Below are 27,957 nucleotides of genomic sequence, written 5' to 3' on the forward strand. Positions count from 1 at the left end.
GGTCATGTGAGGTCATGTGAGGTCATCAGCATGCAGCTTCCTCCCTGTGCAGCGACGGCTGCAGGAAAGTCTCGTCTCGCTGAGTTTTCTTCTTTCTGCTGCAGATCTTTGATGAAGAGTACGCCGTGCTTTATCTCGACCAAGGTGGAGCCTTGGTGGCAATAAGACACACTCCACTTCCCATCCGACACCTATGGTGAGTCATTACCACGGAGTTGCCGTTTGTCACAGCATGGCTAATTCCCTCAGAGGGAGCTGGAAGTCTTAAGTTAGTCAAACAGAAAAGCAAATGAGTTTGTCTTGAACTGAGCTGATTCCTGTTAGAGGAGCCAGCAGCCGTGGAAAATGATTGCTCTTACAGCTGTCATTCCATTTCCCCTCTCCGTGTTTGAAGTCATAATGAGTGTCGCTCTCACTGATCGCTGCTCACTGAGCACAGAACCTCAGTCCTGCACTGAATATGAAATAAAGTTGTGAGACACCTCTAAGGGTCATTAGCTTGTGCACACAGTGGGGGGATTAGCATGGTTCCCTGGTGCTGCAGCTGTTTGTGTCCTCAGGTTGAGCTTCGATGAAGGACGGCAGTGGAGCAAGTACAGCTTCTCCAACACGCCTCTGTTTGTGGACGGGGTGCTGGGCGAGCCGGGCGAGGAGACGCTCATCATGACGTGAGTAGCATTTGTCCGTCTCCGAAAAATGCAAGGAAAAGAGAGAAATCAGACGTATTGCTCATGTGTTTGAACTGTTTCTGATGCAATCTGGCGAACCAGGAGGATTTATCAAGGCAAAAGCATCAATCACTTCAGTCGTCCTGATGTGGAGTTAAAAGTTGTAACTCGTATCATCCAAATTTCTTCAGACTTTATGGATGGTGATGCTGCCTTTAACAAATCTGAAGATTCTCTGCCTGAAGACTTTTGCACAGGATGTTTCCACAGTAACTTGCCCCAGATGATACCATCAGTTGTTGGCCAGAACTGCTAATCCACCTCATTTGCTTTTGCCGCTCCTCTGTAAATCTCCTGCAGACAGAAGTTAGAGTCTGGGACATGAAGAAAAGGCTTGAACTTTGACCTTTTCTCTCTGCTCTTTGGTTACTGACCTGCATTCAAGGAGAGAGATGCTAATCAGCTGCTCCGACTCGTACAAAAAATATCTTTTTACCACGATTATACATCATGACAACTGTGTGAAAGTCAGAATGTGAGAGCAAAAATCCTTCCTGCCTTCAAACCAGAGGGAATAAATGTCTAAACATGAAACTAAAACTATATGAACGAAAGTCCAGAAAAATATTAAATCAGAATTAAGATACCGAGCTGCTCCAACATGCTGCCGCCGTCACTGTTGCACCTTTAGAGCTCAAAGCTGGAACAAAAATAAAACCTAACTTCCTCCAAAGCATTCATGTGCTTCATCACCCAAAAGAAATGGGACATTCATGATTCCTAGCAGAGAAGCTGATGGAGCCAACCAGCAGAGATTTGGGTCCATGCTGGCAGGACAAAAGTTACTCATTAGACTTTTCTTTGGTTTGAAGCGTTATTGTTATCAGTGAGCTGTTTTCTGTAGAGTTGGTGTTGGAGGAATGAACAGACCAGGAAGGACAGACGTTGTGATAATTACAGACTAGACTGTGAAACAGACAATTAAATGCATTACTAACGACTGCAGAGGCAAAGCTGGAGGTTAATCAGTTTAGAGAAGTGAAACAGAGCAGATAGACCTGGTGGACGTTTCTGGTCTGCATCCTGCAGAGTTTCTGCTGAGTAGGAACACAAACTGAAAGGAAACCGTCTGTCTGGTCATTAGCTTGACTCCTCCAGGTTGGTCGATTCTCCAAACCCAGATTTCTGTGGCTGCTGTAGGTGAGACGTTAACGCTGTCTGCTCAATCTACAGATGTATTCCTGTAACCTGAGCTTTGTCTCGCCTTCATTCAGCATTCGCCTCTGCCTGTTTTCTCCTTCATGAATAAAAACAGACTTTCTCTCCAGGCCTGGCCAACATCAAAACTGACTGTCTCCAGATTGTGATCACAGGAGATCAATGCTTTGGCAGCCGGCGAAGCGCCACTGTCCAACTGAAGAGCATGAAGGAAAATGATCAAAATGATCAAAAAGACAGGAAAACAGCAACGAAAGTTTAGTTTTGAAAACTTTTAACAGCATTAGTAATCGAGCAGAGCGGCGAGCACAAATCAGTTTGCCCTCAGAGAGCACAGTTATGACGATTCCTCCACATTTATTATTAGAATAGCCACGAGCCGGGAGCATTCATATGGCGCAGCACTGACCGTTATTACAGCGGAGAGTGGGGCCTGTGGGGCCCGTTGCCAAAGGGTCTCCATGGGCACATCAATGTTTCATGACACCTGCCATTAATGACAGAGTGACGGCGGCGGCGGCGGCAGCAGCGGCGGCGCTCGGCAGGAGAGCGACGGGCGCAGCAGGAGGAAGGAGAGCAGAGAGGCAGGATGTCGGCGGTTTGAGGAGGAACACATAACGTCTGACTCTGTTTGGCAGGAATTTGAAGTTTTGTAAAGACAATGCAGATACTGAGAACAAGTCCTGCAACATTAAGCCTCTTGGCCATCAGTTTTCATAAGACCATCATGCACTGCTTTCTTATCAATTTGTACTAATTTCTGCAGTAAGTGCCTGTCATGGTCGGATGCCTCCAGTGCTAATTGACAGATTGTGATTAATATGTTGCTATATGGTCACACACACACACACACACACACCCACACACACACACACACACCCCCCACACACACACCCCCTCCCCCCCCCCCCACACACACACACACCCACACACACACACACACACCACACACACACACACACACACACACGCAGTCACTTCATTCAGCTGGAGATGGAATATTCTCCTCGCCGGTTTAATAACCTTGAATTGTATTTGGAATCTGGTGAGAGAAAAACAAGAGAATTTATTCTTATTAACGTTCATAATGAAGATAGATTAGTCGTCATTTTGTCTTATTTTTGTTTGGTTTGTATTTTCCGATTTGAGAAAGGTGGCAACAAATAAATGTGGATGCAGGGATGCGTGTCTGTGCCGGAAGAAGTCGTCTGTCTGGAGGCTTTTCTTTCTGCATGAGGATCTCATTTGTATTTGGAGCAGAATGTTTTCTTCAGTCCTGCTGTGCAGAAACCAAAAAAATCGAAAGCTCTTTTAACCGAGCCTGTCTGAAAAAGAACAACTCTTTATCACTCCCTTTTTCCCCTAGATGTTTTTCTTTTGTCTTCTACAAATATTAGGCTACAAATCTTACAAACTTATGCGAAGTTTTTTTCCGAGCCTTTATTCCAGCAGCCTCTTCAAACTGCAAGAAGGCTTCACTGTGCTCTTCCCAAGACATCCCAAACGAAGTTGGAAAATATCCTCAGTGTGAAATCATAGGAGGTTTTACTGAGCTACGTTCTCTACCCTGTGAACAAAAAGCTGCAAAAATCCACAAAAACAATTACAAAATAGTCTGAGCTCTAATTGAATCATTTAAGGATAGGCAGAATAAAAGCATTTAAGAGTAATCAAACATTCAAAGCCACAATTTTGCAAATAATTTTGTACTAGCTGTTCATTTTGACTTTGAAAGCAGATTTTGTGGTGTGTGAGTAGAAAGGATCATTTTTGGACTGAAAATGGGTTGGAAGGACTCCAGAAACGCTCCATGGCTGGAATCCCACTGCATTCATGATGAGCAGGTTGTCCTTAAAAACATCCACATTCTGGACGGTTTGTGTTTTTACATGTAGTTTCCATCCAGAGCGTCTCTCTGCCTCTAACATTGTTTTTATAACCTCTTCTAAATGAGAAGGCGTTTACTCAAAATCTGTCACAAATTTAACAGGATGTTAAATAAGAGAAAATTAATATTTTTATTTGGACTGTGGATTAATACATGTTTGAAGGGTTAATGTGAAGTCAACCTTTTTCTGCAGATTTAAATCACTACGTTGGTTCTGCTGCCTCACCTTTAACACATCGTTCCATCGATCTCCATCCCTCACTTGATTTTTTCTTTACACAACTTGTTTCCAGGATCTTTGGGCACTTCAGTCATCGCTCTGAGTGGCAGCTGGTGAAAATAGACTTCAGGTCCATCTTCAACAGGAGATGCACGGAGGCGGACTACCAGACGTGGCACCTGCACAACCAGGTATCATGGCTGCCAGACCCAAATGAAGATCTGAGGAGAAAACGGGTTCTGGAAGCACGTTCTGTTTATCCCACTGTGACCAGAGTCAATTAAACTCTGCTCTTTAATTTACTTTAAAATGACTCATTATGTTTATTTCTTAAAGATGGATTTAAAACAGAAATATAAAACATTTATTGGAGGGTGAAATGGGCAGATAGCCGACTGACATGCATTCATTAAAAAGGAGATAAAATAAGCCCACCTCTCTGGGCCCGGAGTCACAGCCTGTCTGAGATCTGGGCCACTCAGTAAGAGGCATGGTGGTGGCACCATCATGCTATGGGGATGCTTTTGTTTAACAGCACCTTGTTTTGAAGTCACTCAACCTTGAACAGATGGATGATAGAAATAAAAGTTTCAAGAAGAAAACACTTCTTAATTCCTCCAGGGAGTTCTGGCTGAACGGGAAGAACGGGAGGCTCAGTCCCAAACTCCCAAACTCCCAAACTCCAAAACTCCAAAACTCCAAAACTTCCCAAACTCCAAAACTTCCCAAACTCCAAAACTCCAAAACTTCCCAAACTCCCCTGCTTATGTTTCTGTAACAACAGAAAAAATACAGAAAAGCACAGAAAAAAATTTGCATTATTATGTAGTTCACTCAGAAAACAGAGTCCAAACTGGAAACTTGCATTTCTTGCACAGATTTTCCCAGAGGAACTTGCAGCAGCCTGGAGGCTTCGGACTTCAACAGGGGATTTCCTGCTGGATTAAACGTTTGTTCTGACTTTGGTTTTGCTTCCACGAGTCGGTTTAGTTTTGCTTTAATGGTTTTGCTGATGAAACAAAACAACGTGAGCAAAACAAAAAGATAAAGGTTGAACTATCGGTCAAAACATCCACTGTCAGGAAATGGGAGGCGTAAATACATCAGTCTGGTTAAATACAGGTGCATAATGAAAACATAACTTTAAGCTTATTAATGCGTCTCCATCCTGCTGAACATCCAGGAGTATTAAAGAGGATTAAAGTTGGTTCTATATTAGCTCCAGCCGTTTCCCTCCATGCTCTGAGTGAGAGTGGACCCTGACCCTCCACCGCTCTTTCATCAACCTGACTGGACCTGAAACCGAGCCGCACACTCAGAGCAAGCCTTTATTCACGGCCCGCTTCTGTAAACGGATCAGACACCCATATGTTCAGAGCGGGCTGATGATCAAGCCAGGAAGCATGGAAGATGACAAGAGTCCGGGCCAATTATGGAGCCGACTGGCTGAGAGCCGTCTGCAGAGAAAACAAACAGAGGAAGAGACAGAACCCGAGAAGTTTCAGCTTTTCATTTCCAGAACCTGGAATGCGATAGTATCAGGTTTCTGTGACATCTCACTACTGACACCTGCTGCATGGAGGCGGGATGTCGAGTGAAACCGGCGCTCAGGTCATTTTTTTAGTCCTCAGCTGATTCAGAGTAAATCTAGAAATGTTTGGCAGATTCATGTTCATTATCAGATTATATTAATATTAGTGAATAAATCTAGAATGGAGCCCAAGTAGGATTGGAGTTACAGATAATGTTGGTGTATTTCTGTTTGCTTCGTTTAAATGATTTTCCTGTGATCTGTTTTCTGATCTCGGCAGGGCGAGCCGTGTCTGATGGGCGTGAAGAGAATCTACCGGAAGCTGAAGCCGACCTCCAGGTGCGTCATGGGAAAGACGTACTCCGTGGCGATGACCTCGGCTCCCTGCGACTGCACGGAGGCGGACTTCGAGTGGTCAGTGCTGACCTCCGTTTTCAATCCAATGACCTTTCCTTATTCTCAACGCTTCATTTGGTTATTTTGGGATTTTATTTGCTAAATAAATAATAATAATGTTGGAGATTCCAGCCAGAACCCAATCAGCTTCAAATGGATCTGAGAAAAACCCCACATGAAAAATAAATACATCTGGAGGTTTGAGACCCTTTAGTGTTTGAAGAGAAGGGTTCTGTCCATGGTTCTGTTCATGGTTCTGTTCGGGGTTCTGTTTGAGGTTCTGTCCATGGTTCTGTTTGAGGTTCTGTTCGGGTTCTGTCCATGGTTCTGTTCGGGGTTCTGTTCAGGGTTCTGTTCGGGGTTCTGTTCGGGGTTCTGTTCATGGTTCTGTTCGAGGTTCTGTTCAGGGTTCTGTTCATGGTTCTGTTCGAGGTTCTGTTCGGGGTTCTGTTCGGGGTTCTGTTCGGGGTTCTGTTCGGGGTTCTGTTCAGGGTTCTGTTCATGGTTCTGTTCGAGGTTCTGTTCAGGGTTCTGTTCATGGTTCTGTTCAAGGTTCTGTTCGGGGTTCTGTTCGGGGTTCTGTTCAGGGTTCTGTTCAGGGTTCTGTCCATGGTTCTGTTTGGGGTTCTGTTCAGGGTTCTGTTCATGGTTCTGTTTGGGGTTCTGTTCAGGGTTCTGTTCATGGTTCTGTTCGGGGTTCTGTTTGAGGTTCTGTCCATGGTTCTGTTTGAGGTTCTGTTCGGGGTTCTGTCCATGGTTCTGTTCGGGGTTCTGTTCAGGGTTCTGTTCGGGGTTCTGTTCGGGGTTCTGTTCATGGTTCTGTTCGAGGTTCTGTTCAGGGTTCTGTTCATGGTTCTGTTCGAGGTTCTGTTCGGGGTTCTGTTCGGGGTTCTGTTCGGGGTTCTGTTCGGGGTTCTGTTCAGGGTTCTGTTCAGGGTTGTGTTTGGGGTTCTGTTCGGGGTTCTGTTCATGGTTCTGTTCGAGGTTCTGTTCAGGGTTCTGTTCATGGTTCTGTTCAAGGTTCTGTTCGGGGTTCTGTTCGGGGTTCTGTTCAGGGTTCTGTTCAGGGTTCTGTCCATGGTTCTGTTTGGGGTTCTGTTCAGGGTTCTGTTCATGGTTCTGTTTGGGGTTCTGTTCAGGGTTCTGTTCATGGTTCTGTTCGGGGTTCTGTTCGGGGTTCTGTTCAGGGTTCTGTTCAGGGTTCTGTCCATGGTTCTGTTCATGGTTCTGTTTGGGGTTCTGTTCAGGGTTCTGTTCATGGTTCTGTTTGGGGTTCTGTTCAGGGTTCTGTTCATGGTTCTGTTTGGGGTTCTGTTCATGGTTCTGTTCATGGTTCTGTTTGGGGTTCTGTTCAGGGTTCTGTTCGGGGTTCTGTTTGGGGTTCTGTTCAGGGTTCTGTTCATGGTTCTGTTTGGGGTTCTGTTCATGGTTCTGTTCATGGTTCTGTTTGGGGTTCTGTTCAGGGTTCTGTTCAGGGTTCTGTTCGGGGTTCTGTTCATGGTTCTGTTCGAGGTTCTGTTCAGGGTTCTGTTCATGGTTCTGTTTGAGGTTCTGTTCAGGGTTCTGTTCAGGGTTGTGTTCGGGGTTCTGTTCATGGTTCTGTTCGAGGTTCTGTTCAGGGTTCTGTTCATGGTTCTGTTCAAGGTTCTGTTCGGGGTTCTGTTTGGGGTTCTGTTCATGGTTCTGTTCAGGGTTCTGTCCATGGTTCTGTTCATGGTTCTGTTTGGGGTTCTGTTCAGGGTTCTGTTCAGGGTTCTGTTCGGGGTTCTGTTTGGGGTTCTGTTCAGGGTTCTGTTCATGGTTCTGTTTGGGGTTCTGTTCAGGGTTCTGTTCGGGGTTCTGTTCAGGGTTGTGTTTGGGGTTCTGTTCGGGGTTCTGTTCGGGGTTCTGTTCATGGTTCTGTTCGAGGTTCTGTTCAGGGTTCTGTTCATGGTTCTGTTCGAGGTTCTGTTCAGGGTTCTGTTCATGGTTCTGTTCAAGGTTCTGTTCGGGGTTCTGTTCGGGGTTCTGTTCAGGGTTCTGTCCATGGTTCTGTTCATGGTTCTGTTTGAGGTTCTGTTCAGGGTTCTGTTCAGGGTTGTGTTTGGGGTTCTGTTCGGGGTTCTGTTCGGGGTTCTGTTCATGGTTCTGTTCGAGGTTCTGTTCAGGGTTCTGTTCATGGTTCTGTTCAAGGTTCTGTTCGGGGTTCTGTTCGGGGTTCTGTTCGGGGTTCTGTTCAGGGTTCTGTTCAGGGTTCTGTCCATGGTTCTGTTCATGGTTCTGTTTGGGGTTCTGTTTGGGGTTCTGTTCAGGGTTCTGTTCATGGTTCTGTTTGGGGTTCTGTTCATGGTTCTGTTCGGGGTTCTGTTTGGGGTTCTGTTCATGGTTCTGTTTGAGGTTCTGTTCAGGGTTCTGTTCATGGTTCTGTCATGGTTCTGTTTGAGGTTCTCGTTCTGTTCTGTCAGGGTTGTGTTTTGGGGGTTCTGTTCGGGGTTCTGTTTGGTTCTGTTCGGGGTTCTGTTCAGGGTTCTGTTCATGGTTCTGTTCAAGGTTCTGTTCGGGGTTCTGTTCGGGGTTCTGTTCAGGGTTCTGTTCAGGGTTCTGTCCATGGTTCTGTTCATGGTTCTGTTCGAGGTTCTGTTCGGGGTTCTGTTTGGGGTTCTGTTCATGGTTCTGTTCATGGTTCTGTTTGGGGTTCTGTCCATGGTTCTGTTCATGGTTCTGTTCAAGGTTCTGTTCGGGGTTCTGTTCGGGGTTCTGTTCGGGGTTCTGTTCAGGGTTCTGTTCAGGGTTCTGTCCATGGTTCTGTTCATGGTTCTGTTCAAGGTTCTGTTCGGGGTTCTGTTCGGGGTTCTGTTCAGGGTTCTGTTCGGGGTTCTGTTCAGGGTTCTGTTCATGGTTCTGTTTGGGGTTCTGTTCGGGGTTCTGTCCATGGTTCTGTTCAGGGTTCTGTTTGGGGTTCTGTCCATGGTTCTGTTCGGGGTTCTGTTCATGGTTCTGTTTGGGGTTCTGTTTGGGGTTCTGTTCAGGGTTCTGTTCATGGTTCTGTTTGGGGTTCTGTTTGGGGTTCTGTCCATGGTTCTGTTCGGGGTTCTGTTCATGGTTCTGTTCAGGGTTCTGTTCGGGGTTCTGTTCGGGGTTCTGTTCATGGTTCTGTTTGGGGTTCTGTTCAGGGTTCTGTTCATGGTTCTGTTTGGGGTTCTGTTCATGGTTCTGTTCAGGGTTCTGTTCAGGGTTCTGTTTGGGGTTCTGTTTGGGGTTCTGCCCTCTCAGTCACCTAAAAACGTTCTGACTTCATTTCTCTCCTAATGAATTTAGATATTATTTTTGACTTTTTCCTCTGAAGCCTTTAGATTTAACAATCATTTTTCTCCTCCATCACTGATCAAACTCTTGATATCTGTGAATAAATCAGATTTCTGGAAACGTGTGAAACACCTTCTGCAGTTATTGACCAACAGATTTCTGTCTCAGTTTGTGAGAAAACAGGATCAGGGGATAAATAGTTGCCATCCTGCAGATTAGAAATGCTTATCAGCCTCGGCACAATCTCAGGGTGTTTGCGCTAATGTGTGAATATTTCTGCGTTTGTGTGTGAGAAAGAGAAAAAGTGGAGGAGCCAACGTGTTTTTCACTCTCAGACATTTTATTGATTCTGCTTTAATGTTTGCCATCGTTCACGGCTTGAAGGACAAAGTGTTCAGAGATAAAACGATCCTTCACAGCCATTTTTGGAGCAGCGACTCTCAATGTCAGGAAGATGTCGGTTTATCTGCATCCAGATGAAAACGGCTCTCTCTCACTATTTAATTGCATTCATTTTTTCATGCTTTGGTCCCAAATCTGCAGGCCTCTGGAGGAGGCGGCTCCTGCAATAAGCTTCATCAGAACCATAAATCACGGCGCCTAATAGCTTTCATTAACAATCACAACACTTCTGCATCTGTGTGCATGTCGCTCTAATTGGGGCAATTTGTCCCCATCAGTTTGGGGACACAGAGCTGCTCTGCCTTTTAATTTGTAGCACAAGCAGCTAATAGGCTGGAATGTGCAGTCCTGAACACAGAGGGTTCCTCACCATCACTGACTTCAGCATCACGTTTATGATCAGAAACATGTTGATTATAACAGCAGCTTTGCTTTCAGCAGGCTCTTATAGAGACACATTTTCTTCATGGCATTTAGTTCGTTGCAGTTCAAAGGTTTCCATTCCTGAACAAAGTTTAAGCAACGAATCTTCCCGTTTTTAATGATATGATGTATAAACTCGGTGCCCCTTGTTTTCACTTCTAGTCTGTGATGGCAAGCGTCTCTTTTTTAATCCTAAAAAAGAAGAAAAAAAGTGAAGTCTGATTGTTTTGTGTTGGCTGGTTTGCTGCTCGTGTGCTTGCACGTTGTAGGTTGCTACATAGCCAGGTAGCCAGGTAGCTACATAGCCAGGTAGCTACATAGCCAGGTAGCTACATAGCCAGGTAGCGAGGTAGCTACATAGCCAGGTAGCCAGGTAGCTACGTAGCCAGGTAGCCAGGTAGCTACATAGCCAGGTAGCTACATAGCCAGGTAGCTACGTAGCCAGGTAGCCAGGTAGCTACGTAGCCAGGTAGCCAGGTAGCTACATAGCCAGGTAGCTACGTAGCCAGGTAGCGAGGTAGCTACGTAGCCAGGTAGCCAGGTAGCTACGTAGCCAGGTAGCTACGTAGCCAGGTAGCCAGGTAGCTACATAGCCATGTAGCTACGTAGCCAGGTAGCGAGGTAGCTACGTAGCCAGGTAGCCAGGTAGCTACGTAGCCAGGTAGCGAGGTAGCTACGTAGCCAGGTAGCGAGGTAGCTACGTAGCCAGGTAGCCAGGTAGCTACGTAGCCAGGTATACAATCAGCCTATTGCCTTAACGGTTCTGTGACGATGAAAATGTCTCTGAGGTTCTAATGTTTGCGTTGCAGGAAAATCTCACTACAAAAAACAACTTAGATTAAATCGTTCCAAGATCAAATTTAATATCTGTGTTTAACTTTTTTAAGGCCAAATTGCCTTTGAATGAATTTAAGACATTTTAAGGATGCACAGACACTTTGTTAAATGTTTGTGAATAATTTTCTGTCTGGTTTTAAAATTATTTGGAAATGATTTTGTATTCGATTACATCATGAGTTCTTCTGTGTGAAATCTCTTGCACATTTTGAAAATGTCCTAATTTAATTAAAATAATTTGTACAATAAGTTTTACTAGAATGCAAACTTAACCTTATCATGGATTTCAGATGTTGGTTGTTTCTGATTGGATCTCTGTTGGTTTCATCGCAGCGATTATGGCTTTGAGAGGCGGACTGATGGGAAGTGCAGCCCGGCCTTCTGGTTCCATCCGTCCTCCATGTCCCGCAGCTGCACCACCGGAATGACTTTCCTCAACAGCACCGGGTAAACATGACGGGATGCAGCGGGACGAGTGTCAGAGCAGAATCAGGAAGTTGATTAGTTAGTTAATTAGAACATCACAACTAAAAGTCTGAGATCAATGAAACACAAGAGTTGAAAAACTTTTGAACAGAATTTTATCTGAAGCCCAAAATAGAGAGAAAATCCAAACCACCATGTGAAATTGCAGCCCTGAAGGGTTTTTGTCCTGCAGCTTTAGTGTGTTGGTACCTGGACCAACACACACCGACTGATTGCATCCTCAGCATGTTGTCAGGCTCTGCAGTAATGTAGTAATTATTCGGATCAGGTGTGCTAAAGCAGAGAAACATCAGCCCTGCAGGACCAGGACATCCGTTTCCTGATGTGTCTGATTGATGTCTGCAAAACAAGGAAACTGAGCGTTCAACAAATTCATAACACAAAACCTGTTCAGCTGACGGCGCCGTAAAGAGTTACAGAGCAGCAGCGACAAGGACAGCGGAAAAAAGTTTGTTTCTAACTAAAGCAAACAGTCAGAAGGACAAACTGTAGTAAACAGAACATGTTGGCAGGAAAACCAGGAAGAAAGGAAACAATGTGAGGGAAAATCAACTGAGGTGAAGTTTACTGAATAATCATGCTGTGAAAACAACCGACAGGAAGTCAGAGTCCTATCGGATCTTAAATGTCTTTTTACTCATATTTGAAGATGATAGATTTATATTTACATTTTAAATGAGTAATGTTCAATTTTCTAAACAGTGTAAAGCAGGAACCTGTTCAAAGGAAAATGATCAAATGAAAATATAACGTTTATTTTAAGGCTCATGATCTGACATGTTCATTATAAGCTGGTGATATTTAAAAAACTCAAATCTGAGTAACAAACAGAAAACAACATGGAGCCTTGTTAGTTAATAGTTAAATAAGAGTTAGTTATGATTAAATAGGAGCTAGTTAATGGTTAACTAGGAGTTAGTTCATAGTCAGTGGTGAAATAAGAACCAGTTTTTCAGATAAATGAAGAGTTAATTATTGAATTAATGTTTAGCTTCATGTTACAAAGCAGTTAGGGTTGAAAATATTTTTTTTTTAGTTTTTTAAGTTATTTAATGACTAAATAAGAGTTTATGGGTAAGTAAGAGAGTTTTTGGTTGAAATAAGTTAGTTTCCAGTTAAATGACCTTTCAAAGCCAAGAAAATGTAATTTAAATGGATGAAGAATGTTTGAACAGAACCACATAGAGATTTTAGTTCCCATGTGAACGTGGTCAGATGGTGTCTGTCCTCCACCCTCAGCTACAGGAAGGTGGTGTCCAATAACTGCACAGCTGGAGTGATAGCAGAGTACACGGCCCGGCAGCAGCCCTGCCCCGTCCAGGCTCCCAAAGGCCTCCACCTGGTCACCAGCGAGGGCCGGCTGGCCGCCACGCTGGGCGCCAACGTCACCTTCCTGGTTTTCCTGGAGGAGGTGAGCGCATCCAGTCTCACCAGCTGCTGAGTCCTTTCATCCAGCAGAGGAGGGAATTTAAATAAACGTTGTACGATTATAACATCAATCTGTGAATGTCCACCACGGTGTCCAGCGCTTCATCACGTCCAAGAAAATGTTCTGGCTCAGCCGTTTCTGTGGAGACCAAAACTGAAATGATGCTATTTCTCACTTGGTGTCCATCGGTTCTGTTCGTGTTCTGGTTCAGAACAAAGAATGAACCCAAACGTTTCGGAAGAGGAGAACGTTCTCTTTTTGCTCAGGAGAGAATCAGAATAATTTATGATTGTTTTACTGGAAAGAAACTGTAACTTTGCTGAACATATTCTAATAAAAAATAAAGTTTATTCTTTGTTTAAACAAAATAAATCAAGTTATTGGCTCATATTGAGTAGAGCCTGTAATTTCATAAAGATTAAAAACATTTTTTATAATCATAGGTTCAAAAATCAGTTTTTGTTTCAGTTGAACTCTTTCGTGACGAAGCTTCAGTGAAAGCCTCGTCTGAAAAGCAGAAAAATCAACAGGAAGATTCATTTCTTCCATTTCAGATGCAAGAAACGTTCAGACTGATCGAGTGCAAACACAGCGTCACGTTTTACGTTTGTTCTGCTGGCTTTGCTGGAATAGTGAGCACGACTCAGGTCATTAGTACAGTTACAGCTCAGGATCACTGATATCATACCGGAGATATCGGTTGGTTCTGCTGTCAATCTGGACCCAGTTAAAAACAGGAGAACCAGTCCAAACCTCTCTGACTGGGTTTCTCAGAATAACGTGAATACAGAGTTATGGTAAATTACAAAATGTCCTATTATCTATGCGATCCACCAGGCAGTCTTACAGGCTCTGTTTTTAAAGCAAAGTAAATCTGCCTGCAGCCTCCAGATGTGTTGATGTTGTGAGGAAAACCTGAAGTCCTGCAGATTGACGTGTTTGTCCTGTGCAGGGAGACGGAGCGAGGACCAGCATCACGCTGGACTTTGGAGATGGTCACGCTCTGACCTACTCCAACGTGAGCTCCATCGAGGACGGCATCAAGCACATCTACAAATCCGTGGGAATCTACCGGGTGACGGCCACCGGGGAGAACAGCCTCGGTTCTGAGACCGCCACGCTCTTCCTGCACGTCACATGTGAGTTTTATTCAAAAGTCACAACAACAACAAGAAACCTCTGCTTTCATTCACAGAGGACTGTCCTCCATTTTTCTAATCTTCCTCTTTTCCCACTCTTTATCACCTTGTGTGGAATTGCTGCTGTCACTTCACCGCGTTCGGGCTTTATCTCCTCAGAACCCGTCCACAATCGAACACACAAACAGAGATAGAACAAACCTCATTATGCTTCCTCTCCAGTCAGCTGCTGCCTCGTATGGATGAGTCCTGACAAATTCTGCTCCACAAAAGATATAAAAGGAACAGAATAACTGATCAGGGAGCGCCTCGCCCCCGCGCCGCCCCCATGCCGCTGCCCCCCGCGCCGCCCTCAACCCCGCCGCCGCCGCCGTATGTGACAGCCAGGCTCACAGAGTCACTGCAGACCCAGAGGGCAGCAGAGGAAAATAACCCACAGATGGCAGCTATTGGTTCAGATGCAGCAGAGAATTATGGGCTAATTTCTTGTCTTCATTTGAGCTAGTAAAGTTGTTTGTGAGTTTTTCCTTGTAGCAGCAGAGCGTGGAGTTCACTCTGTGATGCATGTGTGTGTCTGAGCAGGTCAGCTGGAGCATATCCATCTCTCTGCTCCCTTTGTGGCCGTGAGGAACAAGGAAGTGAACCTGACCGCCGTTCTGCATCCCAGCCAAGTGGGAACGGTCACCTACATCTGGTGGATCGGAAATAACACGGAGGTACGGTGAACGCGCTCCCGATGCGGCGCTCTGTGTCCGGTTGTAATTAAGAAGTAGGTTGCTGACTCTGTTGTTCTGTGCAGCTATATTTGTTGGCACCGGCTGCAGAAAATCGGGGCCTTGTTAATCAGCACTGATAACAGTTGCAGAATGTGCTGATGAACCACAAGCTTAAAGTGTCTCGATTGCTAAGTTATGGAGAATCTTAAAGCCATCTGCATACAGAGCGGAGCGGAGTGGAGGTTCTTTGACCCGTTTTAACGTCCTGATGGCTTCAGCTGGCAACGAGCTCTCAGGAGCATCTTCTGGGTTTATAAAGTGTGGCATCGGCTCGTCTTCAAAAACAGCAAAACTCATAGTGGATGTTGGAACCAGAGGCTTACAGACGCCAAGGAGGTCAGTTAGAAGTACCAGCAGGATTTCTATTTGATCAATGCCACAATAATGGGAGGAGGGATGTGTTAGCGACAAATCACACAAATATCCACATGATGGGAATGTCCAGTCATCACATCATTCAGGAAAGAGACAAATTCTGGGAAGTGCATGAACAAAATGTTCTGAAGGCAGAATATTAACTTCCATTAAGACGCTAAAACTTTGGCATAAATGAGTTTCCCAGATCGATGATCCTCAGGAAAATAGCAAATTAGTCAGAAGGAGAAGGTGGTACCGGGTGGACCTGGTGGACCTGGTGGTACCGGGTGGACATGGTGGATCTGGTGGTACCGGGTGGTACCGGGTGGTACTGGGTGGTACCGGGTGGTACCGGGTGGATCAAGTGGTACCGGGTGGACATGGTGGATCTGGTGGACCTGGTGGTACTGGGTGGTACTGGGTGGTACTGGGTGGTACTGGGTGGATCAAGTGGTACCGGGTGGACATGGTGGATCTGGTGGACCTGGTGGTACTGGGTGGTACTGGGTGGTACTGGGTGGTACTGGGTGGATCTGGTGGACCTGGTGGACCTGGTGGTACCGGGTGGTACCGGGTGGTACTGGGTGGTACCTGGTGGACCTGGTGGTACCAGGTGGTACTGGGTGGTACCGGGTGGACCTGGTGGTACCGGGTGGTACTGGGTGGTACTGGGTGGTACTGGGTGGATCAAGTGGTACCGGGTGGACATGGTGGATCTGGTGGTACCGGGTGGACCTGGTGGACCTGGTGGTACCGGGTGGTACCGGGTGGACCTGGTGGACCTGATGGTACCGGGTGGACCTGGTGGTACCGGGTGGTACTGGGTGGTACTGGGTGGATCTGGTGGTACCGGGTGGACCTGGTGGATCTGGTGGTACCGGGTGGTACTGGGTGGTACCGGGTGGTACCGGGTGGACCTGATGGTACCGGGTGGACATGGTGGACCTGTGATGAGATCATCATAAAATCCAACAGAAAATTATTTGGGAAAAGTCGGTTTGGATAGTTTTATTCCTTTAATAACTGAAATCAATTTAAATTTAAATTTTGTGTTTAGAAGAAAAACCTCCAATCAAACAGTTGGTGCATCAAGTAATCCAGAACCAGAACGTGTGGCCCAAGTCAAGCGGACCGCTCCGGCTGTCCGCCTCTCTGTTGTGTGAAAGTGTTTGTGTTGGGATGAGGCGGCCGGTTCTGTCAGCTGGTGTCAAACTGAGGCCTGAAGGATGAACAGAGTCGTTGGTTCTGATGTCAGTCCGTCCTGCTGGTTTCCTTACAGAACCAGGTTAGCCGGCTGCTGATGGCCGACTCTCAGGGGAACGCTCGGACTGACTGGCTCTGTGTGTGTGTGTGTGTGTGTGTGTGTGTGTGTGTGTGTGTGTGTGTGTGTGTGTGTGTGTGTGTGTGTGTGTGTGTGTGTGTGTGTTCTCCAGCAGCCTGTTATCACCCTGGAGGGAAGCGTGGCGTGCACGTTCTCCAGGGAGGGGATCAATACTGTCACGTTGCAGGTGTCTGCTGGGAGCACCATCCTGCAGGACAGGAAAACTATCGCTGTCCACGGTGAGTTGAGACTCTGAACAAGCTCACAAGATGTCACAACAACAAGCTGCCTCTCTGTCAGCAGGAGGCGCCACCACCACGTCACACAGTCCAACTGCTTGTCGTTATGAGAGCCACTGATCTACAGGCTTCAGTGATTACAGTGTAAACAGTCTAATGTCTGATAAAAAGCAGGAATGCAGCGCTGCCCCTCCCTCACTTGTTGCTCCACACGCTGCTAAGCTAGCTGGCTAACTCAGGGCTCCTTTGCTTTTTGCTCACTTATAAGAAAGAGAGTCTGGAAATATTTCTGGCTGCAAAATTGTATCTGTGACACCTAGACCTGAATTAAAAAAAAAAGCTGATAATTTCCTTTAGCAAAATGTTTCTTCATGATAAGCTGAAGCTAAAAGCCATCAGTGATAAATCTTCACGTTATGTTTGCTTCGTGCAGAATATTTCCGATCCCACCTGCTGGCCTTCTCCTCCAACCTGGACGAACACAACCCGGACGTGGCTGAGTGGCGGCAGGATGTGAGCCGGGTGATCCGGAACGCTCTGATCCAGGTGAAGCTGCTGCTTTCTGCTGCTCAGCTCCGTACAGGTTGGACTTTTACCTTGATAAACGGTCAGAAGGAGAACTGGGGAGGTGGAAGTAATACTGCAGCAGGTGAACAGTGTGAGAGTTCAGGACCGGACCCAATAAACATCAGAACTCCTGGTCCAGCGGTGACCCGAGGAGACGCTGGCAGATGAGCCAAACATAAACTGTGAGGTGGAAGAAATGATTCCAGCTCTGACATGCCCTAACCCCCCACGGCTTGTCAGAGACCGTCGGACTCATTAACCGGTTCTTGACACTTCCTCAGGATTCTGATATATTTCTGTTTCTTCGGAAGCAGCTCTCTGCCTCTTGCATCATCATCCTTTCACACTTTTTTGATCCTGCAAAATCAAAATTGATGCCAGAAATACATCCATCTCTCCAATCTTCACTGAACACGCCCGGCTTGTTATTTCTTTCTGACATGATTATTTTTATGTTTTTTTTTATTTTTATTCCTGGTGACAACCTCAGCCTTGAAGGCGGAACGGAGCGAGACGAATAACTGAGATGAAAATCAGATTTGATGACTCTGTTGAGCGATCACTGAAGCTCACAGAGGGAAGTGGAAGAACCAGCGACCCCTGCAGGAGGCAGTGGGACATTTCCTCATCTCTTTATTGATTTATTTACACTGATATAAAAGGAGAGTTACTCATTTTTACATTATTTAACTGAGAACTGAAGTTCACAAAGTTCTTTGACTTAAAATCAGTCAGTTACCTTCATACTTACAGGAAACACAGAAAACCTGTAAAAATCTTAGAAAAAAAAATCAACAATCAGAAATTATTGTTTGAACTGAATAATTACAAACCTTGCTTATGACCACCCCTTCTTTTTAGATTCCTCCTGGGATCCAGTTTCATTAAGGGAGAGTCGAAACTCCGATTATGTCACAGCGATGACACAAAAGCTGTTCAGGTTCAAAGGAGTGTCCTCCTCTGCCTGCTCAACCCAAGATTCATTGTCAGCCATCATTTTTAGAGCAATGGCGGACGAAGTGGCAGTTGCTGCTTGGGTTAGGAATGGGCTTAGGGTAATCTTATTTTGAACTGTTAGTTGTTAACATTTTAGATTTGTCCACCAGATGGCGCTATGTATGTTTTGTCATTCAAAGTCTGCAAAAATGTAACTTCTTCACTGGTTCCCACAAGTAAAAACTTGTTGATGTCTGTATCTAAATATATGATTGTTTGCATGTTTTAATTTATAAATTTATATTTTGTTTCATTATATTTTTAGGATGTCATTTTAGCAGATTTTATGAAGACATTTTTGTTGGCAGTGTCTCACCTTTACATGATGATTTAAATATGTGTTTCCAATCACTGATTCCTCTCATGCTGCTGATCAAAATGGATTTTATTACAAATATAACGCGAGTTCCACCTGGTTCCTGAACTGCATGCCTCATTAAAAGCCTTCAGTTCTCATAAACTCGTTTTCTGCTCCATCTCCCTCAGCAGTTGAATTTAAATAATTCAGATGTCTAAAAATACATCTAAAACCTTTTCAGCTGTTTTTGGGGCACAGATATTTTGTTTAATAATAGGGACAGATGAGTCATGATTTCACAGGGTGGTTCGGTTCCATCTGTCGTCTGATGAAGCCCAGCGGGTTTTAATCTGAGGCTCTGATCTCAGCAGCTCCTGTCTCTCATCTCCTTGCAGGCGACAGGCGTACGGGAGGACCTGCTCCTGGTCACCGTCCTGCCAGGTTTACCAACAGCAGCCGAGTTTTTCCTGCTGCCTGACAAGCAGCTCACCGAGGGGAAAGCAGAGAAGAGCTCGGCTCATTTAGATCAGGTGAGGCGGCGGCGTCCTCCAGCCTCTGTGGGCGGATCGATGTCACCTTGTTATCCTCGCTCTGACTTTAACACAACACACGGCTGTGGATCGTATGTTGCTGCTTTGTGACTCACTGAGAGTCTTTTCATAGCGGCAGCTTGTCCAGTAATGGCTCCTGAAAATTTAAACCTGCAGCTTCAAGTTCCTGTTCGCCACCAGCAGAGGTCACTATCAATCTGCTGGAGAATTTTTTTTTCTGGGAGTCTAATTTTGGAAAATGCTTGAAGAATCGACTAATCAATAAGCCTGACAAGTATTATGAGTGAAAGGACTGACTTTTAAACTTACATGATGTTGGGGGGAGCAGAGAAAGAAATGTTCAGCATCAATCGACATGAAGCAGAGCTGCTCGGTCTAACCTAACGGATGATGATCGATGTTAATGCCGGGAAGAATCCATGGATAGAAATCCTCCATTTTTCCCCTTCTTCCTCCCTCCTGCTTGATCTTCTGGAAAGTTCCACCTCCCTCCAAACCAGCCATAAATCTTCATTCAAGGCTGGCGTCCTTAAAGTGCAGAGTTGGCTCCGCTTGTTAGAATGTAAAACAGATTTCACTGACCCTGGTATGCAAACAGTGAGAAAGTAATTAGTCAAAGCACGGACTAAATTTAAACAGCACAGAGGAGAGCATGAAGGAGTACAGGAATTACTCATATCACAATTAATTTAGCAAATGAGGCAGATAAGATAAATGAAGTCTCTGCAGCAGAGAGAGAGGAAGTGTTTGCTTTAATCATGCAGCTCCTTATTGGCTTCTTTTATGAAGATGATTTGAAAACAGCAACATTTGGTTTGTAGATTGTGTAGAAGCTCCGGTGAAGAGATCTGTCTGTGTGGATCAGCTGGGATGGTTCTCCAGTTTAGCTCTGGGTCGTGGAAATCTTCCGAGGCTGGATCCCAGGTCATCTGTCTGAAAGCAGAGATCAATCTGCCTGCGTTGCATTATGCATCATGGAGGAAAAGGTCCTGCAGACAAAGACTCTTACAGGAGCTGCGTTCACATGTGTGGGCAGGTCAGGGCCGCGCTGATAAGCTCCGTATTTAAAGTGCATTCAGCGTTATGATAATTTCAGAGGCTGCAGGAACATTCTCAAGGTCAGAGCTGAAAAAGGTTGTGCTGCACGTTTTTATCCACTTCATTTGACCTTCTCTGAAAAAAACCAAAACAGATTTGTGGAGGCTGTTTTTAGTTTTAAGTTGTTTTCATGAACACTGCATGAGTCGGAAATTCAGCATCAACAGGTGAGTTTCCTTTGGAACTGCGGATAGAAATTAGCATCTTGCTAAATCCCCAGTATTTACTACAATTTCTGCACATTCATTCATTCATTCATTCATTCATTCATTCATTCATTCATTCATTCATTCCTTATTCCATTCAAATAAAATAAATTCAAAAATTTAAATGAATTAGTCCAATAATAATTAGAACCTCCCAATAGTGTTTGAGGGCAACTGTGGCTGTATGGCACTTGAGATCGGAAGGTTGTAGGTTCGATTCCAGTCCATTTACCATTTGAATCCTCTAGTTAACATAAGATCCACACAGTAAACTGATTCCTAATGAGCTGTTTGCTGAAACTCTGCATTTCTCCTGCAAACTTTAAACTTACAGAAACTGTGAGTTTGAAGTTACGGGTCAGTTCTTTGAGTTTCTTGGTACTGGAGCGTTATTGATGCCATGGGTTTTAACCTCCCTTTGTTACAGAAGAGTGTGCTGATCTGATAGAACTTGCTTATGAAGTTTGAAGAGGTTAATGTGTAGAAACTCTGAACTTTTGATTTTGTTTCAAACTCGAATAAAAACAATAGTCAGGAGAGCCGAGCCTTTTCATCACATCATTCATTTCTTTTTTCTCCAAACTGTTTTTATCTTTCACTTTTCAGTCATTTCACTCAGATTCTGCATCTGGTGTTATGGGAGCTAAACTATTATTTTCCTGTGAGCCAGACTGTGTTACCGTTTCTCATTGATTCGTCTAAATAAATGGGAACACATTGTCTCCTAGCGCTGGCTGGTTACAAAGAGCCTGCAGATCACACTTTAATGCAGTTCTCTGGTTTGTGACGATGCAACACTCCTTCATCATCTGAACTGAAGACACTTTATGTACAGTGTGTGAAATTGCATCCATCTACTGCTGTGACTGAGTCCATATGATGAAAACAATGTAAATTCTTGTTTTAGACAACATGCTGGGTGATGATATTTCCTTTCATCTAAAATTGCATAAATTGCATCTCAGGTGTTGCAGGGACACAAACAATAGCATCACATCTCTGTGGAGAGATTCAATCTTCTCAACATTCCAGTTTCCTGTTGCCATCCGACTGAATCCTAATGGACCCGTAATTAAGGTCCAATACACCCTCAACTATTTCACTGAAATTACCATAAGCCATAAAAATATATCAACGTTTGTGGTTGAAACAAACAAAATACAGAAAATCAGTAATGGAGCTGCTGGTTGATAAACATCAAAGAAAGGCTCAATAGAGACATTATTTGTTCTTTAAATAGCAAAATTCAATATGGCAAAGAAGATATTTTAAGAATTTGTATTTCAATACCTATTGTATTTATGTGACATCAGCAAAAGAATATTTTCATATTTGTTGAGTTTTTCTGAGATGCTTAACGTTCTTCTGCCTCTTTTATCCAAAACGCTTGTTTAGCTTTTAAAAGTAAATCTTTAAAATAAAATAACTAACTATTTGTTTCACCTGGTGATGTATTGATGGATATGAAGCATTAAATTGTGACAGGTGTGTTTCCATAGCACTCAGCCCAGGTCATGTGTTTTCTGTCGCCAGCTCTCTGACCTCCTGCTGAACGCCTTGAATCAGAACCTGGTCCAGTTCACGCTGCGGCCGGGGGTCCAGGTCACCGTGTACGCCGCTCACCTGTCGGCAGGTAAGGCCGCCGTCCGCCTGCTCACCATGAACCTTCAGCACAAACATGAAGCATGTGGCCAGGCTCAGCGGACAGTCAGGTTTATATTTCATATTTTTATTGCCCCACCCCCTCTCGACTAATAACTCCACCCCTGTGTCTGATTGGCTCCCACCATGTAGCTACACAGAGACATTCAGAGACGTATGTGTGCCTCTTCCTTTTGGGGATGCTGCTACTGTCCTAAAGGGGCTTTTAAGCTAAAGAGTAAGAGAAGTCCATATATTAAACCGATTCATCACATGGGTCTCATTTCTGTTCATTTCTGCTCGTTGCATGAGGCAGCAGGCTGCTAATACACCTCGTCTAACTCTGCTGTGTTCACGCGCTGCGGTGGCTGTCTCCCTGTCTCTGCAGCGCCCCTGGTGGACACCAGCGAGAACCACAGTGGCTCTGCCATGCTAATGCTGCTCTCTGTAGTGGTTGCGGGTTTAGCTGTGTTTGTCATCTACAAATTTAAGAGGTAAAGTTTTCCTGAAGCTCGACACACAAACGGCTGACAGCTGCTGATCAGGTCATCGCTCACAAGAAGAAATGTCAGTCAGCCGCTTTCAGGATGAAGGCCTTTAGATGGAGGCGGCTGACCTTTCTGAAATGTTAAACCAGGTTTCCTTGCTGAGGTGGCGTTCAGAGCGAAAATCATGTGAAGGGTCATGAAGATTAATAGACCAGCAGAAGCAAAATGAAACATTTATCAGCCTTAACAGCTTTTATATCTGCTGAATCCCATCCACACGCTGGTTGACATGGAGCAAACATTCGGCTAAAGGTTTCTAAAACCAGTCCGATCCATCATGTGTTCGCGGGAGTTTCCTCTCTCTTTCCGTCTGCCTCACTGTAAATCTTTCCTCAAGGAAGATCCCAGGCTTCAACGTCTATGCGCAGATGCAGAACGACAAAGAGCCAGAAATGATGAGTCCAGCCAATCCCTCAGAGGCCACGCCCAGCTCACCGCAGGACTTGGTTCCTTCTCTGGAGATTCTGGACACCGAGTTGAACTCGCGGCCCATCGGTGAGTGACCTTTGACCTCATCCGAGCCTCCCATCTCACCTCCCGGCTGTTTCACCCCATCCTGTGGCTCATCCTGTGCTTTCTGTTGTTTCTCAGTGAAGTGGTCCAGGCTGCAGGAGCAGTAGACACAAACAGATCAGTGGCTGTTAGTGGTACGGTCCACACGCTGTCCTCTCCGAACCGGTCAACATCAGAACCTCACATTAATACGGAACAACATAAGTGCCAACACTTCTTATTTAAAATCACAAAATTAATTTTGAAAACGAGTGTTTATTGATTCTGTCAGTTATTATTTATTTATGTGTTTATTTTAATCTCAACTTTTGGTTTTTTGGATTTACAAGAAACAAAAGTTTCATTTTTTAACTACATTTTAACTTTTTAAATATTTTCTTTAGTTTTGTTTCTCGTTAATTAATGAATTATTTGCTTTTATTACAGCATTTGAGTCACTTTCTTTCTTTTTCGCTGCCTTTCTAAAACCACATTCAATTCAATTCCAAAATATTTTATTTATCCCGTTTATCTGCCGTTACTGGTAGCTATGCTAATTAGACTGAGCACTCACAACTGGCTATGCTAGCTGCAGGATAGCATGCAGCAAGGGGGGAGGATGAGCAGCACCACAGGAGATTGTGATTGACAGCGCTAACACTCTCCTGCCACTGACTGGTTGTTTCTATGTAGCACTGGGAGAAGGCAGAGGAAAAGGCTTTTTCACAGATTATCTCTCATAGCATACTGTCACAACATAATGAGAGTTTTAACAAATATGTGAAAACAAATATTAATATAAAAGTTCCAGTCTGCAGCTTTAATTTCACTCAGGAGAGGAAGAACAGGAGGGACTGGAGCTGCTGCTGACTGACTCACCTTTTTACACTTTATAAATTCATTAAATGCCAGTGAAATAGAGGCTAACAGCCTGTAGCTAAGCTAAGCTAATATGCTAACTGGTTGATAATCTACTCACCTCTCAGAGAAAACTGGGTTATGAATGGACTCTGTTTCCCTTTTTCCTCTCTGTTTTTATTTTATTTTTTTGAAATCCTGGTTTTATTATTTTTCTTAGCAGCGTATGAACCTCCAGTCGTTTTCCACTGTCAGCTGCTGAACATCGTCAAGCAGAAACCAACCATTTCATGCAGATCCAGGGCCGATATGGTTACTGCTAAAAACAATCTTCAAAAATACAATGTGATTAATTTTGTAATAGACAGGGCCACATATTTTTATTTCTATGGATAAAAATAAAGAAACGGTCATAACTTTCCCCTCCTGTTCATCATCCATCAGTTCTTCCTGTGAAGAGTTGATTGTGTCTCTGAGATTCAGTCATGAGCAACATTTCACAAAATGTTTTATTTCAGTTTTTCTGCCATTAGGTCACATTTTTTTAGATGATCCTGCAGAAATCAAAACCAAAAACTCTCTTCACTTTATTTTAGCCCAAACTGATTCAGCTCAGTTCATCTCAACCGTCTTCTGAAAATTTGTGACATCCACAGAAAACTCCAAACAGTCATTGAGCTCCAGCTGTCCTGGTTCTGATGCTTCCGCCTCGCCAGAACCAGGACCAGGACCCGGAGTAAATGACCAAACTGTGATGTGATTTTGATGTTGTCTTAACATCTTCTTCTTCTCTGAATGGCCCCTCAGACCATGTTGACGTGGGACTGCAGATGATAACAGCTATAGCCTTTTGGGTCCAATCTGGGTTTAACTCACACATTTCACAGCAGAACATCTCCATGTCTGGGATGCAGAGCTCGTCTCTTCCTGAGCGTTACGATGGCTGGACATTCCCAGGCTTTATCTGCATGAAGAGAACAGAAGAGCATAAAAACTTCTGGTGTCTGGAAATTCACTCCTGAGTGTGAACCGGACCTGTGGAGCTGCACAGATCTCGACCTCATATTTAACAGAATTTCTGTTGAATTTATGAATTTAAAGGAAGCAATATTTGGAGATTTTACCTTAAACATGCCTGAAATGTGCCAACAACTTTCCAACTAGCATTGAACCTCTCAGAAATATTTAGCAAAACAATGTATAATTCACTTTTTATTTTTTGGAAATGTTTGAAGTCATGTTCCACTGAACCGTCTGCAACGCTGCACAAATTTACTGCAATCAAATCAAAGTTAAGCAAGACGATGATTATTACTGGAATATTACTGAAAAGTTTATTTATTCCAGTAACTTCATGGTAAATGAATCTGATTATTGATCATTTTTTGACAAGGTTGGATGTTTTCAACGATGTATTTCTGTTCATTTTTATTATCTACAGATCATAAAAGCATATTTAAAATCAGAACATTCCCCAGACCACGACAAACATCTAATGAATGATTTTGACCGTGTATGTGATGATGCTTTGGTTTAATGTGTGTTCTGCCTGCTCTGCTCTGCTCTCCCCTCAGGATGTGTGAAACCTCATGTACATGTGAAATTCTCCACAGAACTCCCCACATACATCGTCTGAACTCTGGACTGGATCCGTTCCTCCAGCTCCCATCATGGATTTGATCTCACTTTTGTTTTGATTTTGCGTTTGGATCCCGATGGTTTGGAGCTTTACACCTGTGCATGTTGGAGCCGGATGATGCAAACTGAGCTCTGCCGAAAGCAGGAGACGCTGTGTACAGGTTTTCATTTTTCCCGTTTCCCCTTCGTGTTTTGAAGGAAACGTCTATGTTGAAACTTTGTGTATTTTAATAACAAATGTACTAAAAATAGACACTGTTATAAAATATAACTCAGCTATTTCAAAGTTTTTGATCTATTGTTCTCAAAAAGCTGATTTATGGCACAAAGCAGGTTTTCTACTGAAATATTCTGCTTTTATTTTGGTTTTTACAGAAACTTTGAGTTGTCAGGATTAATTTAAGCCTTCATGTTTGTTGCCTCTGCTAATACTGATGACACCTGCCAGTTTGTAAAAAGCTCCGTGCTCCATAACCTCCTTCCCACAGCCGGCCCCCAGCCGTCAGCCGATAAAGATAAAGCCGTGTGTGTGGATGGCATCGAGGCTGCCGGCGGTCCTGGAATAACCGCAGGAGGCCAATCGGAGCTCATCGAGACCCACATAGAAAAGTGGGACCTGGAATGAGATCCAGCTGCTTTACAGGGGAAGTCCAGGAGTGTGGCAGCTGGAAAACAACAGACAGATGGAAGCAGGGCGAAGCATTAAGAGCGTTTCAGTGGGCAGGAGGAGATGAGGGCGACTGCTTGAATACTTAATGTGGTCTGTGGAGCTCAAGGCCTGCAAAGGTTGGTGACACATCTGGGTCAATGTGACCTGCTGCAGTGAGGCGCCGTCTTCATCCCGGCTCATTAGGACGTGCTGCAGGAGCGCAGCAGCAGAAGTGGAGCTGCTGCAGCTGCTGCAGCTGCTGCAGGGCGGTGCGGCTGGCTTGGACCAGACACATGGAAACGCCTGATTGATGCTTTCGCAGCTTCTGAGGCAACGCAGGCGGACCTTGGTAGAACATTTATAATGTTAGAGCCAAACAAAGCTTTTCCATGTACCGCACCTTGAAAACATCTTCAGACCCCGGAAATGTCTTTATGTTGTCACATTACAAACATAACAGTCAGTATTTTATTCCAAGTCTTTGTGATGGATCAACATCACGTCGAGTGAAAGTTTGTGAACTTTGGGATGAAACAGTTTCTCTCACCTGCAGACGCTTTCTGGCAGATTCTTCTTTGCAAATTAGTTTAAAACTCCGTCAGATTGGATGAAAAGCTTTTGAGAACATCTATTTAAAACACTGAGCTTTGACTAGGCCTTTTTAACACCTAAATATCCCTTGCCTTCGGCTGTATGTTTGGGGTCAAAGACCTGCTGGGAGAATCTCCTCCCAGGTCTGAAGTCTTTCTCCAACAGTGATACTTCCTGTATTTTCCTGGGTTTTGATCCGGTTTGTCATCATGAACTCTGAGCTGCTTCTGCTGATGAAAGCCTCCCCAAAGTATGATACTGCCACCTCCATGTTTCCTGGTGGGGATGTTCATGGTGAAGTTTTGCACCTCACCTCCTCGTTCACCATGTGTCCATCCTGGCTGTGATAAACTGAAAGCAGAACTTTTTCTAACTTTCTTTTTGCTCCTGTTCCATAAAAGTCTGAAGTTTTACACTTATAGTTGTCCAGGTTCTCTCACCTGAGCTGCTGATTCCTGCAGATCCTCCAGAGTTATCATTTCTAATAAATGCTCTGAGTGCCCAGTCCAGTTAAGACTGCATTCAACACTGGATCACTCTAATTAGGTGATGTCTGAAGGGAGTCAGTTTCTTTATGCTGTCAGACGTTTTTAGAATTAAATAATTTTCCATTCATGTATTACCTTGTTGGTCTGATTCAAGACGTCCGTGTTTGTAACACCGACATGTTGATATGTGGCGGTGAGAAGTTTGCAAAGTGCTGTTGATGAAGGACAGTGCATGAAGTCTCAGCTGTTTCCTTTGGTTCCTGTCAGTGAGGCCTTGCAGACAATTGACCTGAAGATTCAGGAAATGTGCCAAACACCTGCTGAGAGGACAGGAAGTTGCTCTGAATCTGGATTAACTAGGTTCTAATCTAAAAGTGAGAAAATCAGTTTGGTTGTATCCACTTGTTATCCTAAAGTATTGGATTTTACTTCTGGTTCAAAAATAGAAATATGAAGTCACTAACGTCCATCTGGGTATTTTAACTGACAAGTATGGAAAATATCACTTGATTTTTATGTTGCTTTGTGGGCTACTGCTGCTTTAACAAGATTAAAAGTGATGGAGGATCTTATTCAGCATTATGTATGTTGAAAATTAGCCTTTTGCTCACATATGTAGTTTAAATGTTTTAATTCACTCAATATTGAAACTCAGTTTTGGTCTGATCAGATCAATTTTGATGACTTATTTATATTATTTATATTATTATTTAGATTGAAG

At 44.2% G+C, this 27,957-nt stretch overlaps 1 protein-coding gene across 1 annotated transcript in view; it reads left to right on the top strand.

The window, feature by feature from the left end:
• LOC129354028 (VPS10 domain-containing receptor SorCS1-like) overlaps nt 1-25,707 on the top strand; it is a 137,586-nt gene extending 111,879 nt beyond the window's left edge. The window contains 15 exon segments of the mRNA XM_055023510.1: nt 105-196; nt 561-668; nt 4,068-4,185; nt 5,806-5,939; nt 11,202-11,315; nt 12,594-12,765; nt 13,736-13,922; nt 14,505-14,638; nt 16,492-16,615; nt 17,049-17,161; nt 18,872-19,006; nt 21,865-21,964; nt 22,361-22,466; nt 22,858-23,015; nt 25,445-25,707. Coding sequence (XP_054879485.1) covers nt 105-196; nt 561-668; nt 4,068-4,185; nt 5,806-5,939; nt 11,202-11,315; nt 12,594-12,765; nt 13,736-13,922; nt 14,505-14,638; nt 16,492-16,615; nt 17,049-17,161; nt 18,872-19,006; nt 21,865-21,964; nt 22,361-22,466; nt 22,858-23,015; nt 25,445-25,506 — 1,857 coding nt within the window. The 3' untranslated portion in view covers nt 25,507-25,707.
• Nucleotides 25,708-27,957: the final 2,250 nt, after the last annotated feature.

The sequence above is a fragment of the Poeciliopsis prolifica genome, unplaced genomic scaffold, assembly GCF_027474105.1.
Source record: "Poeciliopsis prolifica strain line A6 unplaced genomic scaffold, Auburn_PproV2 SCAFFOLD102, whole genome shotgun sequence".
NCBI lineage: Eukaryota > Metazoa > Chordata > Actinopteri > Cyprinodontiformes > Poeciliidae > Poeciliopsis > Poeciliopsis prolifica.